The sequence below is a fragment of the Numida meleagris genome, chromosome 2 (assembly GCF_002078875.1).
Source record: "Numida meleagris isolate 19003 breed g44 Domestic line chromosome 2, NumMel1.0, whole genome shotgun sequence".
Taxonomy (NCBI): domain Eukaryota; kingdom Metazoa; phylum Chordata; class Aves; order Galliformes; family Numididae; genus Numida; species Numida meleagris.
In genome coordinates this window covers 2,982,575-3,000,175 of record NC_034410.1, presented here as the reverse complement: position 1 = coordinate 3,000,175, position 17,601 = coordinate 2,982,575, and the positions used below count along the sequence as shown (strand labels likewise).

At 50.8% G+C, this 17,601-nt stretch overlaps 1 protein-coding gene across 1 annotated transcript in view; it reads left to right on the top strand.

Moving 5' to 3' along the window:
• The window catches only part of CCDC12 (coiled-coil domain containing 12), a 35,833-nt gene extending 18,820 nt beyond the window's left edge, over positions 1-17,013 (top strand). Inside the window, exons 2-7 of the mRNA XM_021386626.1 lie at positions 3,018-3,088; positions 13,490-13,569; positions 15,317-15,378; positions 15,463-15,497; positions 15,878-15,954; positions 16,207-17,013. Of these exons, the coding sequence (XP_021242301.1) occupies positions 3,018-3,088; positions 13,490-13,569; positions 15,317-15,378; positions 15,463-15,497; positions 15,878-15,954; positions 16,207-16,286 (405 nt within the window). The 3' untranslated portion in view covers positions 16,287-17,013. The remainder of the gene's footprint in view (positions 1-3,017; positions 3,089-13,489; positions 13,570-15,316; positions 15,379-15,462; positions 15,498-15,877; positions 15,955-16,206) is intronic.

Here is a 17,601-nt window from a genome sequence, read left to right as displayed (position 1 = left end):
CTGCCAACAAGGGAAGCTTAACACCTTAACCCGGTGAATTTGTAGCACTGGTGCATGCAGCCTGAGCTGTCTCAGTGCTGCAGCAGATGGGCATGTGTGTACAGCTGTGCCCGCCGGCTCCGTGTGTGGGGACAGTCACGGTGTGAAGCATTTCAGATGCAGATCCTAAGGATTTCAGGTAGCTATTCCCTTAAGGATTTGCAGGCTTTATTGTATCTTTCTGTTGGAGTTTGGCTTGCTCATACACCACGCTCTGGTAACTCCAGCTTTCTGCTGGGGTTTTTAGGAGAGAAAGCACAGAAAGAAGAGGAGGGAGCTTCCATTCCTGCTCCAGAGTAAAGATACGAGGATTGCTTTGAATCAGCTACACATTCAGAGCCCAAATTTATACGTATATTTAGAAACCCATGACAGCTCCCCACACCCAGCACGGGGTGTAAGCCTCCCTTATCTCATCACATTGCCTTTTCTCAGCTTGTGTGAGCTCAAAGGCATCCCAAGAAGCCCTCATGGTGAGCTGTGCATAGGGGCTGAGTGCAGCTGGAAATGCTGAGCTTTTTGTTGGCAACTGGAAGGGGAGCACCCATCCAGCCCTGCTGCACCAACCCACATAGGTGACTCTTGGGCCAAACTGCCTTTTCACAGAGGCTGGGGGTTCATGGCCCCTTTGCCACGTCGCTGATTCCATCCCATGGTTTAGCGCTGGCTTTCATCACCGTGCTGTGAAACTGAAATCTCATTTCTAGCCCACTTTGCAAACGGGGAGGCGGCGTTAATTTCTTGTGCTGGGGGGAGGCCTGACTTCAGACAGTTCAGACCTCGTTTGTGTTGTGCTTTCATTGTGATCTGCCTGATGGAGCCTCGTTAGCAGCAGGGCATGGCAGGGAGTAACATTCAGAGGGCAGTTGTGTTGGCAGTGAGCTGGAGATGCACTGTTATCCTGAACCATGCTGTGGTCGTAGTTATCATCCTGCTGCTGATCCAAAGTTAGAAGGAGTGGCTGCCACCCCAGATGGCTGTGCTGCCATTCAGTGAGACCTAGACAGGCTGGGGGGGAACCTCATGAAGTTCAACAAGGGCAAGTGTAGAGTCCTACAGCTGGGGAGGGATAACATGCATCAGTACAGATTGGGGCTGAGCTGCTGGGAAGGAGCTCTGCGGTGAAGGACCTGGGTGTTCTGGTTGACCAGCAGTTGACCACAGGATGACCATGAGCCAGCAGCGTGCCCTGGTGGCCCAGAAGGCCATTGGGACTCTGGGGTGCATTGCACAGTGTGGCCAGAAGGATGAGAGAGATTCCTCTGCTCTCTGCTCTGCCCTGGCGAGGCCACATCTGGAGCACTGGGCCCAATGCTGTGCTCCAGGCAGACAGGGGAGAGCCCAGCATAGGGCGGTGGGGGGGGAGAGAGGGGACTGGAACATCTTCCTTATTTATGTTTCCAAAGGAACATGAATAAGAAAGGAACAGCAGCGTGACTTTAGAAGATATTTCGGTGGCGATGGGGTGCCATCAACACCAGTCCACAAGGCACCTGGAACTGGGGATTTGGGGCTGGCTCTGGAAGAGGAGTGGTGGGATTTCAACGACGAGTTATTTCAGCGCACGGGGAAAAGAAAGACACGCAGTACTGTGGGATGTGCAGGCTCGTGGTGGGAAGAACAGCCTCTGCTTGGCGTGAATGTTGTTGCCAAATGTCTCTGTAGTGTTTCAGAATGTGCTTATAAACCTTACAGATAAAATACAAACACGGATGAGGAGGATGTAGGCTGAACGTGTGTGTACGGAGTGTGAAGAGATGAAAGGGATGAGAAAGTGAAAGAAGGCACTTCCCACACCTTGAAATAACGTTGGCTGTCTGAGTATGGCATAGCACAAGCTCAGAGCAAGAAGCTGCAGCGCACTGCCCGTGCTTTCCTCCAGCTGAGCTCTTCATTGAACAAGAAATGGCTTTGCAAGCGATGGGAGGTTATTACGGGCTTCCAAAAACTAAAGCCTGCGTTCAAACAGGGAGAGACAACGGAATGAAATATTGATTTTTTTTTTTTTAATTTTTTATTTTTTTAGGAATGACCTTTTGTTTTTAGAAAGATGAGACCATTTTGCTTGCAGGTCAGGAGCCGAACCTGAGCAGCTCCGTTCACTGACGAGCCTGGAGCAAACCAAGCCTGGCTCCTCTCCCAATTTGTAATCTATTTTACACCTAGGTTGCAGAATAGAATTTTAAAGCTTGAATGTTGACTTTGCTATAGCAATATACTGTGCAACATACAGATAGATGTTTGCCACCGAGTATACTTTGTTCAGCGGTTGAATGGAATTGATTTACCAGTAGGAGACCAAACAAAACTCGTTATTGTTAATGCTCAGTACTTGTCTGGGTAATAATAGAGCTAGGGACATGACTAGCAGGCTGGTTGTGGTGTCTGGGCAGTGGAACAGGAGCCTCTTTGCTGTGCTGTTAGGGAGAAATCTGGTTATGTTACTGCACAGAGTTTCGGGGGCTGAAATCAGACTCACTGCGGTGCTGATCGCTGTCTGATTTCTGATTTTCTTTGTTTTGCAACCTGTTAAAATGCCCACAGTGATTCCTGAGGGTGCTGCTGGCTTTCCTCTGCCTTGCTTGGTGTCCCCATCTCTCTGCTCACCTTTTATTGTGAGGTTTTGGTGTGGAGCTGGGATGAGGTTCCCGAGCTCTGTCATTGATTGCAGCCTGCTGTTTGCTCCCTGAATTGATGCAGTTGCTCAGTAATAAGGGGAATATCCAAGCTAAATGGTGTGATTGCCTCTGAGGGGAAGATTTGATTTTCCTTGCCAGTTCTGACATTTATTTATCATCCTATCTGGACAAGCAAAAAGGAGTAAAAGGAAAGCAGGCTTAATTTCAAGGTGTCCTAATTGAGCAATAACTTCAGGCCGCGCGCTGCCATGTGCCCTGGGGAGGGTTCCTGTGCTGGGTATTTTGCTCCACGATATTTCCAGGGGCTGGGGCTGACAGATCAACTTCTCATCCTTCCAGAATAAGAACAGTGGCGAACCTGAGGCCAAGCAGTTTAAGGAAGATGACGAGGAGGAGACCGTCAAGCACAGGTAATTATTTATTTATTCTCACTTCTCTGCCTTGTGTGTATTGTTCAGGCACGGCCCTCTCGTTTGCTAATTAGGACTTCCTTGGCTTCAAACATGCAATTTTTTGTTTGTTTTTTTTTGTTTGTTTGTTTTGGTGTGAATAACTTGCTGCAAATAGTCTGAGATAGGGGAATGAAGTGAAACTTCTGGCTGGCTTACAGCAGAGCGTTGCAAGGGGACGGTGATGTTCTCAGAGGCACCTGGAGGACAGAGGCACTTCAGATTCTCCTTAGCTGGAGAACCATTTACAGGATCACAGAATCATAGAGGTTGGGAGGGATCTCTGGAAGAGTCCAACCCCCCTACCAAAGCAGGTTGCACAGGAAAACGTCCAGGCAGGTCTTGAATATCTCCAAAGAAGGAGACTCCACCACCTCTCTGGGCAGCCTGTTCCACTGCTCTGTCACTCTCAAAGTAAAGAAGTTCTTCCTCATGTTCATATGGAACTTTCTATGTCCCGTTGTCCCTTGTCCTGTTGCTGGGCACCACTGAAAAGGGCCTGGTTCCGTCCTCTTGGCCTCCACTCTTCAGACACTGATAAGCATTGATCAGATCCCCTCTCAGCCTTCTCTTCTCCAGGCTGAACAGTCGCAGGGCTCTGAGCCTTTCCCCATCAGGAGGTGCTCCAGCCCCCCCCCATCTTTGCAGCCCTCCCCAGCAGTTCCCTGTCTGCCTGGAACTGGGGAGCCCAGCATTGGGCCCAGTGCTCCAGATGTGGCTTCACCAGGGCAGAGCAGAGGGCAGGAGAACCTCCCTTGTCCTTCTGCCACGCTCTGTGCAATGCACCCCATAGTCCCATTGGCTTTCTGGGCCACCAGGGCACACTGCTGGCTCATGGTCGACAGCTGGTCAACCAGAACACCCAGCTCCTTCACCACAGAGCTCCTTTCCAGCAGCTCAGCCCCTAACCTGTACTGATGTGTGTTGTCATTCCTCCCCAGCCGTAGGACTGCACACCTTCCCTTGTTGAACCTCATCAGGTTCCTCTCTCCCCAACTCTCAGCCTGCCCAGGTTTCTCTGAACGGCGGTGCAGGCACGCTGCTGTGCTTTCTGTCACCTACACGTGTGTGGTTTGGAAAGCGCAGTTTTTTTTCCATGAGCAGAGAGATGTCACGGCTTTGCAGCGTGCACGTGGCTGTTCAGCTGCAGCTCACCGCTGTTCCTTCTTGTCACCGGAAAATGTGAGCACAAAGCTAACCCAGGCAGGGTGCTGCTCCTGTCAGGACCAGCTGACTGCACTCGGTTTCCTGCTGCTACCAATGCCATCAGGTTGGCTTTGTAGACAACAGGAGGTGGGGTTCGCTTCGAACTTTCAGGATGTGAGGTTTTCTCATGGCTGTTTTTCATCGCAGCACCTGTATGCATCAGAGCCGCTGCTGCGGGAGAAAGCGGAGCAGAATCTGTGCATCCCTGCCTGCTTTGGGTTCTCCTGCTTCAGGGGATAACTCTCAGCAGAAGCTGCAAGCCTCCCCCAAACTGCCAGCATCAGCTTTGTTCTGGGAGAGGTTCTCTGGACTGATCACTGAAGCTGAACTTTTACTGTAGGCACACCTGGAGGGTTTTGTGCTGGAAGAGCACAAGGTCTGGGCTGAAAGAGGAGTTAAAGATCTCGGGAGTGATGATGAATAATGAATCAACAGCTCTTGCTTTCCAGCCCTGCCACTTGATACGCTGTATGGCCCTCTGCTGAGGAGCACCAAGCTGGCAGTGACGCCCCTGAACCTGAGCTGGAAGTGTGAATTGATCACCGAAATCCCTACAGTAATCCATTTCTCTGCTGGGACTGACTTCTGGCGTGGGGACCACTTCTTTTTTAACCACTGCTGAGCATCCTGAAGCGTATCAGAGGTGATGCAGTGTCATCCCACATCGTCAGCATCGCTGCTGCCAAGCTAGGAGGTTGCTATCTCTAACACGTGCGCATTGGTGAGCTCTCCTCTTGTAGCAAAGCCTTCCTCTGCCCGTGGGAGATGCTCTGAAGCTTCAGTGAAGTTATAGAGATAGGAGGTTGTTGGGTAGGAACCCCTGCATTCCAGTAAGCCTTGTACTGGTGCACGATGCTGGTGTGAGCACAGGGCATCCACAATACGTGGGAATAACACCTTTATGAAAGCTGTCAGCTTTTGGGGCAAAAGGTTCCCTTTCCAGACCAATTTCCCCGCAGGAGTCTGCAGCTCTATCCAACTGCTGCCTTGTTTTGTCAGGATCCAAACATCGATTTGCAAGGCAAATGAGAGCAGGATCTGCTCTGCAGGAAACGTTTGAATCACAAATTTGGCTGAGACGATTCGTAGGTTTACTACTGAACTCCATCTCATCTAAGGGTTTTGTTGCTTTCTGCTCTACTTGCTAGGGGTTTTGTTGCTTTCTGCTCTACTTGTTGAATGCTCTTTTTTCTGTCGCCGAAATTGGATGTGTGTTTTTAAGCAGAAAGCCAGCGAGCTGCTAACTTGATTTCATCTCAGATTTTCATTTCCTGGTAGCGAAGCTAAGCTTTCTCAACCCTTAGAAAAAGGGAACTGCTCTGCACTAATGCCTTCTGTGCTGGTGATGAAAGGTAAGCTGAGCTAATGTGAGCAACGAGGGCTCCTGGTAGCCTGAGTGTGCCTTCCCTGCTGACTCTGCTGCTTTCTCAACCTGAAAACCACCACGCACTCAACCAAGGGCAGTGAAACCCATAAGTAATGTTGCGGCCCATATATAGACTTTGAGTGACCTGGAAGTCATTTCTGCCTTTCTTGAGGGCAGGAACAGCGTCGCCTGCTGCTTCACCTCTCTGCAGCTTGGCTTTAGGGCTGGTTTTCACCCAGCTGAGATGTTGCTGAAGGGCTGAGCCCACATTGTGGACTGGACTTCACACCCCTCACTACAGGCAGAACCGAATATTTTCTCGCTGCCAACGCACCAAAACAGTTTTCAGCAGCTTCCTGTTTTTTTTTTTTCTGACCTGCTCAAAGCTCCCCACCCTGACTTTTTCTTTTTTCTTTCTTTTTTTTTTTTTTTTTTTTTTTTTTTTTTTTTTTTTTTTTTTTTTTTTTTTTTTTTTTTTTTTTTTTTTTTTTTGTTCCTTGTTTTTTTTTAATCTTTCACACTGCAAGATACCACCGCGGGAACAAGTGCTGACGAGGCCCTCTGTGAAAAATGCAATCTGCTTGCAGCAATTTCAGCTCCGGGTATCTCTCATCTGCCTCTCAGGGGAGCTTATATCTGTAATTGCTAAGAGCTTGGGTTTTTTTTGTTGTTTTTTTTTTACCAGTTTTGCTTAACCCACTGACCAGGAAATGCCTCCCGCTGCGGAGCAGCCTGCCATCGACTTTGGCTGTTGCAGGGTGTGGGTGGACTTTGGCCTTTCTGTCTGGTTCCTGCAGGAAAAGTGAGAGGCTGTGCTCAGGATCCAACAGCACAGAGCGCTGAGCTTTGAAGTTTAGCCACAGTTCTGCAAGCAGAGCTCGTCAGGGATGTTAAAAATGTCAATAAATAGCCAGGGTAGGGTTTGGAGAGGGAGAAGGGAGGCCCAGAATCTTCGCCTTAACTAAAAATGAAGCTACAGCAAGCTGCTGTTCATCAGCTGCAGGTATTTCAACACTCGCTCATCCTTTAAAATTACAACTCCATGTTGTGCTGCTTGCAGAGGTGAAGTGCTGGGAGGAGCAGGGGGAGGCAGGGCTGGGAAATGCGGGCTCTCCCCTTCTGTGCAAAGAGTGTCATGGGGCAGGTCAGTCCCCTTGTTTAAGGCTTTTTCTTCCAATGTTGGCACAAAAAAAACAGTGGTGAGTGTGCTTGGTGCTGGGCTTGGCCTGGCAGGGCAGCAAGGCAGGGGCATGGATAACCACTGTGCAGAGCATCCACTCGTCCTGTGGCATGGAGAGATTAAAAAGGAATAAGAGTACGGGTGAAAGCAGTTGTTTGTGTAGGCTAAGCTCGACACATGTGTGACGATGTGGTGTTATTGATAGCAATCTGCATGGGCAGCCAAACCTGTGACTTGGGCTGGTGTGGAAGCTGTGTGGTGAGTCAGGCTCTTGTTGTCACTGAGGGATCGAGCACGTTCCCTGCAGCAGGGAAGTGCAGGGCCCAGGGCAAGAGGCAGCCAAGGGTGAAGCTGGAGCCTCCCACCTTGTGTTCAGCGCTGAAGAAGGAAGAAGGGCTGAGCTGCAGAGCTTGGCACTGTTTGGAGGCCAGCAAAGGGCATGTCAATGTCCTGTAGTCATCCAGGTGCTCCCGAAATACCTTCAGGACCTCTTTGGAGCTTGAGCCTCGAGGCTGGCAGATTGTTCCTGACCTATCACCAGCTGAAGCAGCTGGAGAAACCCCATAAAGTGTGGACAAAGCTCTTGTGCCAGCTGCATCACCAAGCTCGTGGTTGCGGCGTCCCTTTCTGCAGCTTGAGTGTGGGTTTCCTCCTCATCATATTTACTGATGTACTGCCTTGGAAGATGCTCATCTGTCTGCTAGAGCAGCGTGGGAGGCCAGACAGCCCCGTGGCACCTGCCTGCATTTGAAGTGTTTCTCTCGCAGCCCTCCTCCTGCAACACCCAGAGATACGTCCCCGGGAAGCATGTCCTGTGAAACCAGCTGTTTGGGAGCTCAGAAAGGAGTGCCTGTTTTCTGGCATTCCTCGAGTGCCTCTCGGCAGCCGCTGGTGGAGGTGGATGTGCTCTGACACGCTCAGCTATTTGAACAGGAGCAGCACAGAAGGTGGGTGCTGGTGGGAGCCGCTGCTCTCTGCCTCTGCTTGTTGCTCGTTCCTTTTCTGCCCCAGGTGAGGAATCTAGGAACGAGGGGAGCAGCTTCACACCATTATCAAACAACAGCTTTGGACTTCTGTGTTCTGTCCCACGGAGACGCCTCGATCCTGCTGCAGGATGGTTTGCCTTCATCAAAAGCTTAGGGGATGCAAGTGGTTTCTTGGTTTCAAACTTGGAGGAGGAGATACAGATTGTCTTGCAGGTTGCTGGAAAGGTCAGCATGCACCAGGAGGCAGCCTGGAGGTGTATGGGCCTTGCTTTGAGCTAGCCCAGCCGCAGGGGAGCTCCCAGGCAGGATGGAGGAGGAGGGGATGCTCCCAGATGTCAAGGAGCAGATGTCAAAGCTGTCTGCAGGAATGGAGAGTGCAAATAAGAAGGGTTTGTGAAATGGAATCTGTACCTGGGTGGGTGAGTGCTGTACCGCAAGTCCTGCAGTGACCCCGGAGGGTGACAGTGCTGTGGTACATGGAGCAGGGACAGTCCCCCCCAAATCACCACTTCTTCAAGGAGTTGGGGCCTCACCTGTGTCTTCTGTAGCAGCGCCTTCTTGACATGTTCAAACAGCGCTTCCCAGGACCACCCAGCCGTAAGTGGAATTTGGAGAAGCTGAGAAATAAGATGGAAATTCCTGCCGTGGTTTCTCTTGAAAGGGTGAAGTGGAAATTGTTGTCAGGGCTGTGTGGTTTCAAGCAAGTTGAAGTGGTCGACACAAAAAAAAACCCACCAAAACTGAAAGCTCTGGAGCAGCTTGAGAAGGTCGAAGGTCAACAGATTGTCCAACCAGATGGTATTTCTCCAGGATTTCAGAAGAAAATAACCCAAACCAGCTAACGTGGGGATGAGAACACTTCCTTAAACTGCTTCCAAAGAAGGAAAAGTCTCTTTTTGGGGATCTGGGTGTTAGGAGTGACTTCTTTTTTGATGGTAGGTTGGTTGCGGCGGAGGAAGCGTCCTCACCAGTGACAGGTCATCAGCATGTGAGTGCTGCACCACCAGACTCAAGAAGTCCTCTTATCAATTGAAAAAAAAATGTTTGCTCCATAAAGCCCTTGAGGCTGACGGGGTAAAGCAAAAACAACCTCGAAGACAGGTTTGAGTGTCCTGCTTTGCATCGAGATCAGTCTTTGCATTCTGTGCATACCCCGTGTGCCCTGCCACTTCCAACACTCCCGTTTCAAGGAAGGGCTGACATCCCTCCTTCTTCCCAGGAATAATCATAGAATCATTAAGGCTGGAAAAGTCCTCCCAAGATCCCCAAGTCCAACCCCAGCCCACCCCCACCATGCCCGCTGACCACGTCCCTCAGTGTCACATCTCTATGGTTCTGGAACACCTCTAGGGACAGTGAATCCACCACCTCCTTGGGCAGCCTGTGCCAGTGCAGCAACACTCTTTTAGAAAAGAAATTATTCCTAATATCCAACTTGAACCGCCTCTGGCACAACTGAAGGCCATCATCTCTCGTCCTGTTGCTGTTACCTGGGAGCAGAGGCCAACCCCCACCTCACCACAGCCTCCTTTCAGGAGCTGTAGAGAGCAATGAGGTCTCCCCTGAGCCTCCTCTTCTCCAGACTGAACAACCCCAGCTCCCTCAGCCGCTCTCTGTAAGACTTGTGCTCCAAACCCTTCAAAGAGCTGCAACAGAAAGTGGATTTGAGGCATTCCTGAGTCTGAAGCAGGGAACCTGCCACCAGCAATGAGCTTCAAGGAGGTTTGTGCATCACTTCCCTTTGCAAACCCTGCGGTTCCCCTGGAGCTTGTGCCGTCCCAGCAGCTTGCTGCTTGCTGGTCCTGAGTGAGGATGCAGGATGCTGTGTTTCCTACGTGGGGTGCTGTGTTCCTTCCCAACCAAGCCCATTGGTGCTGAAGCATCGCACCCTGCAAGCTGTGCTTGCTAACCTGGCTTCTGCATGCTCGTTCTGCACGGAGCCTGTTGTTAACTGTGTTTTCTTTGTTGTCTTGGGAACTTTGATAATTTGAGAAGCACGCTGGGCTGTCTCTGTGGAACACGGCGCTGGAAGAACTGCTGACACCTGAACTTTATTTAACCCACTCTGTGGAAGGCCAGCGATGTCTTCTTAAATATGTGTTTTTAACCCTTTCCTTCCTTCGGATTGTTAGGGGTGTAGCACCTCTAGCTCCTCATCCATCTGCTCATTCTCACAGGTGCACAGAAAAATGGGGAGACCACAGTGAAATGGGGATACCAGAGCAACAGCTTCTGGGGAGCACAGCACTGCTGGGTTCACGCGTGCTAAAACCCCCCCAGGAGCAGCCACGGGCATACTGGGTGCTGACAATTACTGGAGGCAGGTGTGAGAGCTCCTCCTGCATCGAGCACTTAATTAAAGGGATCGATGTGTGTTTGTTGGCTCGTGCAATTGGGCATGGCTTTAATAAGGATCTGAAAGCACCAGGGGGAACTTGGCGGGCACGGGGGGGGATCTGGGTGCAGCACTTCTGCTCTTCACCCTTGCAAGCGGCTGCTTCCCTTGTGTTCCGCTGCTGTTGGCAAGTTGTGCATTATGCTTTTTTTTTTCCCTTTTTTTAATATTCTCATGGGTAAATCTCCAGTGAGCATGAGCAGTACTGGGCAGTGAGGCTTTGGTGTGGCTGAGCAGCCACCAGCGTGTGTGCAAAAATGGTGGGTGTGAAATATCACCTTTCAAGGTGTAGCGCTAACATCGTGCTGAGCTGAAAGGAGCAGCTAGCTTAGCTCATAGCTCTTTTGTTTTAGGCTCTCTGACCTTTGGGGAGGCTGTGTTTGGTTCTCATTCAGCTGCAAGGAAATCCTTCTAAACATGAGCTAAAACAAGCAGAAAGTGTGGGAGAGGTTGCAAGTTTGCATTCTGCAGGGTCTGGCGTTGTCACTTGGTATGATAAATCCTCTCCAGGGAGCAGGAGGCAGGAGGCAGCTCGTGGCCAGATGGCCAGCATCACTGCCTGACATCCCCTCACCTCCAGGGTGAATTAGCCACTTCCCTCCCTCCTTAACAACACAGTCCTGCTGAGTGGAGCCTGTAAAACCAAGGAGTAATGAGGATTTCTGTGTGCCGCTCCATCACACAAGGTCATAGAATGTCTCCAGGGATGGGGCATCCACCACCTCTCTGAACAACCTCTTCTAGTGCCTCACCACTCCTATTGTAAAAATCTCTTTCCTGATATCCAGTCTAAATCCCCCTCTCCTGGTTCGAAATCATTTCCCCTTGTCCCATCACAACAGACCAACAGCCTGTCCTCTTCTTTCTTACAGCCCTCCTTTCAGTACTGGCAGGCTGCTCTCAGGTCTCCCTGGAGCCTTCTCTTTTCCAGGCTGCGCAGCCCCAGCTCTCTCAGCCTGTCCTCACAGGGAGGTGTTCCATCCCTGGGATCATTTTTGTGGCCCTCCTCTGGATGCACTCCAGGAGGTCCATGTCTCTCCTGCACTGAGGACTCCACATCTGGACGCAGTGCTCCAGGTGAGCTCTCGCAGCGCAGAGCAGAGGGGCAGGATCCCCTTGCATTCTCCTGCTGACCACTCTGCTTTGGATGCAGCCCAGGATCTGGTTGGCTTTCTGGGCTGCAAGGGCACAGTGCTGGCTCATATCCAGCTGCCATCCACCAGTACCCCCAGATCTTTTACAGCAGGGCTGTGCTCCATCCTTACATCCCCCAGCTTGTGCTGACAGTGGGGGTTGCCATGACCCAAGTGCCAGACCTTGGGTCTCACTCACTACTGCTCAGCCTGTCTAGGTCCCTCTGGATGGCATCCCGTCCCTCTGGTGTGTCAGCCACACCACACAGCTTGGTGTCATCCATAAACAGCGGAGTGTGCACTCGATCCCACTGTCAGTGTCATTGATGAGGATATCAAAGAGCACGGGTCCTGGTGCTGAAGGACACCACTGATGACTGATCTCCATCTGCACACCGAGCCATTGACCACTGCTCCCTGGCTACAGCCTTGCAATTAGTTCCTTGTCCATCGAACGATTCATCCATCAAATCCATATCTTTCCACTTTGAAGAGGAGAATGTTGTGAAGGACCATGTCAAAGGCCTTACTGAGTCCAAACTGATGATATCAGTGGCTCTTCCCTTGTCCACTGATGCAGTTATGCATCATAGAAGACCATTAAGCTTTCTGTCAGGGCTCCCAGAAGGAACCACCGTGCTGGCTGGGGAGTGATTGCGATCCAGGTTAATGTAATAAATGCCTTCTCCCAGGGCATTTTTACATAAAAATACCCATAAAACTGCACAGCATAAGGTGACTGTTTCCTCCTTCCTTTCACTGGCGCTGGGGAAACCTGGGCTATTGTGGCTTATGCGGATGTGAAGGATTGGGCAACCTGGGCTTGACACATGAGGAATTTCTGCAATGTCCTTACCTGCCTGGTCCTGCTTCCCAGTGTGCTAGTTGCATTTCTCTGAGTTAGGTCTCGCAGAGGGACTATGAGAACAGAATGTGAGGTTCTTGGCAGATGAAGCAAGAGAAACAACTGTACTCATATTGGACTCGATGGTCTTTGTGGGTCCGTTCCAACATGAAATATTCTATGACCGGGCCAGGGGAGGTACAGGTTGAATATTAGGAACAATTTCTTTTCTAAAAGAGTGTGGTCAGGCGTTGGCACAGGCTGCCCAGGGGGAGTGGTGGAGTCACCATCCCTGAAGGTGTTCAAGGAATGTGGAGATGTGGCACTGAGGGACGTGGTCAGTGGGCATGGTGGGGATGGGTTGGGGTTGAGCTTGGGGATCTGAGAGCTCTTTTCCAGCCTTAATGATTTTATGATTCTATGAAACCACGGCAAAGCCAAATTTGCAGAGGGCACAGCTGCACAAACCCACTGCTGTGAGCAACCCATAGACTCCAACCACATCTCCCCACCACCTCTGTGGTGCCGGCTCTGGTGTGGGTCAGACCCTTCTGCATGTAGATGGAGCCTGTGGTGAGTTGGCAAGCGGGGTTTGCTCAGTGCAGGATGCTGGAAAGGCGTTGGGATGAGCTGAATGTCACTGCAGAGCCCAACAATAGCACCTGGCGAGGTAGGAATGAGGCAGAAAGAAAACCAAGGTATTGCCTCTGGGTATGGTGGCAGAGCAAATGACAAAGGTTTGCTCTTTGTGGAAATTTGTAGAGTGTGCAGCTTAAATCCATGCATTTGTGTGTTCTGAAATAGCTCCGCTAAATGTCACTCACCTCGGGCACCAACCTTGAATGATATTTTAACAAAGAAACAAACAAAAAGCCTTGTTGTTTCTCCATCCGTAAAGTCTAGCAGGGAGGTGACCCAGGTGTAAAAAGAATAGCCTTTAGAAGGGGCAGAATTACCATCTGAATATGGGGGAGGTGTGTGCAGTGAGGAAATGGTTGGGTTGGGTTTTGTGCAGGATGGGGAAGCTTCTGGGTCACCATCACCTCCACTGCACAAAAACCCACATTCCTCCTCTTGCAGCTCCTTTGCCCTGGTTGTGGCATGTTCAGAAGCAACTCTGGTGACTGGTTCACCTCTTGTACCCAGAAATACTCTTTTGTCCCATCCATCCCATGCTGGGATTTCTGGGTTTGGTCATGGCTGGTCTATGGCTAACATGCACGTGTCTCATTACTCTGTGCTTCCTTTCCAGGGAGCTCATACTGCGAAACTATGACCCTGAAGATGAGGAGCTGAAGAAGAGGAAATTACCCCAGGCCAAGCCACCTTCAAGTGAGTGAGATCAGGAGCCTGGGAGTTGAAACCAGGGAGGAACAGAGCAACAGCACTTCCCATGGTGGTGCTGATGCCTCAGCAAGGATGAGAGCATGCAGAGCCCTTTGCAAGTGTGCACTGTAGAGGTGCACTGTAACACTCCGTAGAGATGGAGACATTCAAGATCAAGCAGGACAGGGCTCTGTGCACCCTGATCTAGCTGTAGGTGTTCCTGTTAACTGCAGAGAAGTTGAACTCGATGACCTTTAGAGGTCCCTTCCAACTCAGACAATTCTATGGTCTGATCCCCTCCCACTGCTGAGCATTCCTCCCACCAGCACTCGTGATGCTGTGGGCATATAAAACAGCACAGGGCTCTGCATCCAGCCAGCCTGTTGCAAAATGAATGGACTATACCTTTCCTTTCCAAAATCAGATGGCTTGGAAACCTCTGTGCTCCTGGGGTGTAACTCCAGCCCCAGGTGGAAGAGTCACCAGGATGTATTCTGGTTGCATCTGTTGACTTCAGATTCTGGGAGATGTGTCTGCATGCCCGAGCCGTGTAGGGAGTGAGAGCGGTGCTTGCAGGCTCCGTTGCTTCATCATCCCCGTGGGGCTGCACGCCCTGCATTGCACAAGTGGGGTGTGTGTCTGAGCACACACAGTCCAGCCCAAATGAGAGGGCTGATGCTCGGAAGAGCCGAGCTCTCGCTGCATGATTCTCAAGGAGATTGGGGCTGTTTTGTTTGAATTACCTTTAAACAAATATTAGTCATGAGTCTAAGGGTGTTCAGTCAGTTGCTTCCTAGCGCTGAACTGCTGCACAGCTTTGAGAAGGGAGGCAAAGGGTGGGAGTTCCCTTGATCTTGAAATGTTAAGTCCTCCTGGAATATATCTCTTTAAAAATGCCTTAAATAAAGAGACTGTCTTTGGCAGAGGTCTTCTAGGTAGGAATGCTGACACTGTGCTTTCTTTATCCTTTTGTAAAAGTTTCAAACTTCTTCAGCTCTTCTGCTGTGTGTGGGTTGGAATTGGGAGCAGCAGTTGTGACTGTTTCCGGTAAAACCCATCTTCTCTGCTGGCCCATTTGGAGCTGTAGTGCTGCTCCTGTGTCTGAAGTAACCTTGGGCACTTTGGGCAGGGAGGAGGACAGGGAATGGGTGCTGAAGTGGGTTCACATTGGCTATCCCTTGGGCATATGCTGGAGCAGGATTCGATTCATCCCTGATGGATGTGCCCAATCCCTGGTGGCCACACTCTCACCGTGCACAGAACCAGAACTGATGGATGGAAGGCTGTTCTCACTGCATGCTTTGCCATTAGCTCCCCAGTATCTGGAGGAACTTACGTAAGGGCTGGGCTGGAACTTGGTCACTTCTGGGGCATGGTTTCATGCTGTGGCCTCATAAATGAGTCACAGTGAGTCAAACTGCAACTTAAAGTCCTATGGACATGCGAAGTGGCAGGTGGATGCAGCCCTTACCAACATGGGACTTGAACCCAGTAGGCTTCCTGCTGCTGTTTGTCGTGTTTAATTGTTAGTTTTGCATCATTTTCAGACAATTTTTAGAAGTCTCTGGAAGAGTTTGAGTGGTGAAGGAATGTGTGCGTCCACGTGGATTCACACGTGGGTACTGCGTTATTGAGGTGATGCTGTTCAAATGGGCTTTTGTAAAAGCTTTTCCAGAGGGCTCTGGTGGGTTTCCCTGTGCTTTGTCCCCTTGGTGTCCCACTGTGCTGATGCTGATCCTGTTCCCCCATCTAGTGGAAGACAAGGTGAAGGACCAGCTGGAGGCAGCTAAGCCAGAGCCCATCATCGACGAAGTGGTATGTATACAGAGCTGCTCTGTGCTGGATACACATCTCTGCGTTGCTTCCAGCTCTCACTGGATGTTTCCTCTTCTCCTCTAGGATCTGACAAACCTGGCCCCCAGGAAGCCGGACTGGTGAGTGTCTGCTGAGCCCTGCTCCTGGGAAAGGAGCATTTGCATCACCAGTGTGTTGCCATCACCTGGAGATTGTCCAAATTGGGCTAGAAGTGTGAAAACTGGGAAACCTGTTGAGGGAAACACGAGGCATGGGGCTGTTCTCCCCTTTCCTTGTTTACATCTTGTGGCTGTGCTGGTCCCTTTGGGGTACTTGTCAGCATGGTGGCTTCAGTACCAGGGTCATCGTGTTGGTTTGCCCATGTGTTGTTTTGCTCTGCTCCATAGTGTTCACAGGAGAGCAAAGGACTTTCTTTCCTGCTAGGAAAGGTGCAATATGGCTGTGTTCACATCTGCCTGGGGGAAAAGATATCTTTTGATGTCATCATTCTCCTCCCTAGGGATTTAAAACGAGACGTGGCCAAGAAGATGGAGAAGCTGGAGAAGAGGACTCAGAGAGCCATCGCTGAACTGATCCGTGCGTGGTGGTGCCATGGGGATGGTGTATGGGGTCACCAACTGTCCTGGAGGGATGATGCACATACAGTCCTTGTTGGGAGCTCAGTGCCTTACTGTTGGGCAGGAAGGGGCTGATGAAGCTTCATCCCCTTTCCAAAGGGGAAGGTTTGCACGATGAGGAAAAATGGTTTTCAGGCATAGGGGCTGCAGTTCAGTTTTTCTACCAGTACAGAGGGCTCATTGCTAAGCAGCTGCTGTTTCTCACTTGCAGGAGAGCGCTTGAAAGGGCAGGAGGAGGAGTTGGCAGCAGCTGTTGGGTCAGCAAAGCAGGATGGAAGCGACTCTGACTGATTTGCTCCATCTGGGCACGGGCTCTGCCAGCGACACCGATCCCATCACACTCAGGTAGAGGGGCCTCGCTGCTGACCAACACTTTGCCAGGAGCCCACGAGTCCTGGAGGAAAGGGGCAGATCTGAGGAGCAGTGCTTCCCTCTCTGAGACTGTGGCTGGTGGATGAAGCACATTTGACATACTGCTTTTTAGGACCTCCTAGAGTTGATGGGAGCGGGACAGACATCCAGGTTGCCTTGAACCTGGCAAGAGTTGGAGCAGGGGAGATGTGGGCAAAAGGGCCAAGTGCCAGAGAAAGCACATGTGGGACACTCTCCTCTCACTTGGTTGGTTAAGAGATCCCCACACAGCCTACAGCATCCCTTAGGGCACTGCTCTTTGTCAGGGTGCTCCTTTCTGCAGAAAACTGATGTCACTGTTACACAGAGAACAACAAGGTCTCTTGCTTTGGAGAACGTCTTCTCAGTATTTGGGAACTTTTCCCCTGTGATCACACCTAGCATGTGCAGGGTGATTCTCCTGGAAGTGCTGTGTGCTCAGGACCTGTTGGCTGCTCTGTGTTGGGAGAAGTGTCCAGCTGAGAGGGTGACGTGTGTTTTTTCTGTTCCCTGAAGCTTCCAGACCCTCCAGGCTGTGCAGCGTGCACCGCTCCTCTGGATGTTTTATAATTGACAAAGTTTGTTGTAATAAGTATTTTCATAATAAAATGGTCCTGCCGTGGAGGAAGCTGTTGCTTGGTCTGTTTGCAGAGGTCTGTGTGGAGGCAGCTTACTTCGTTTTCATCGTATTTGTAGTGACTTCAGACTATTTGCTGGTCCCTGTTTGCCCCTGGGATGGAGAGCAGCTTCAGTTGGTGTAAGTTTGGGGTTGCTGAGCTGTACCTAGAGCTCCTAGAACTCCTGGGTCTGGGCTATGCTGTGGATCCTGCACCTCTGGGTGACACCAGCCCTGTGTTGGTGGCTCTTGGCAGCGGGGAGCTTGGACATGTTGCAGGTTGGGTGCCCAACAGCGTGGGTTCCTGAGCTGTCCTGAATTTGATTGAAAAGCATTCTTTGCCCGAGGTGGAACATCTGGTGCATACAGCCTTGACAGCAATATTTAGAGAAGAGTTAACCTGTGATAAAAATAGCTGTCCCTGCTGAAAGCAGCATCCTGCTGCTTTTAAAAGCCTGTTGAAAAGAGCTGCCAGGGGGAGAGGTCCTTAACATAGCTCCTGGCCTGAGTGGGCAGCAGCAGCAGCCTGTGAGAGACAGGGATTGCATTTCTGAGCACGATCGTCATGGGTTAAACCAGGCCTTTGCACACGACTATGTC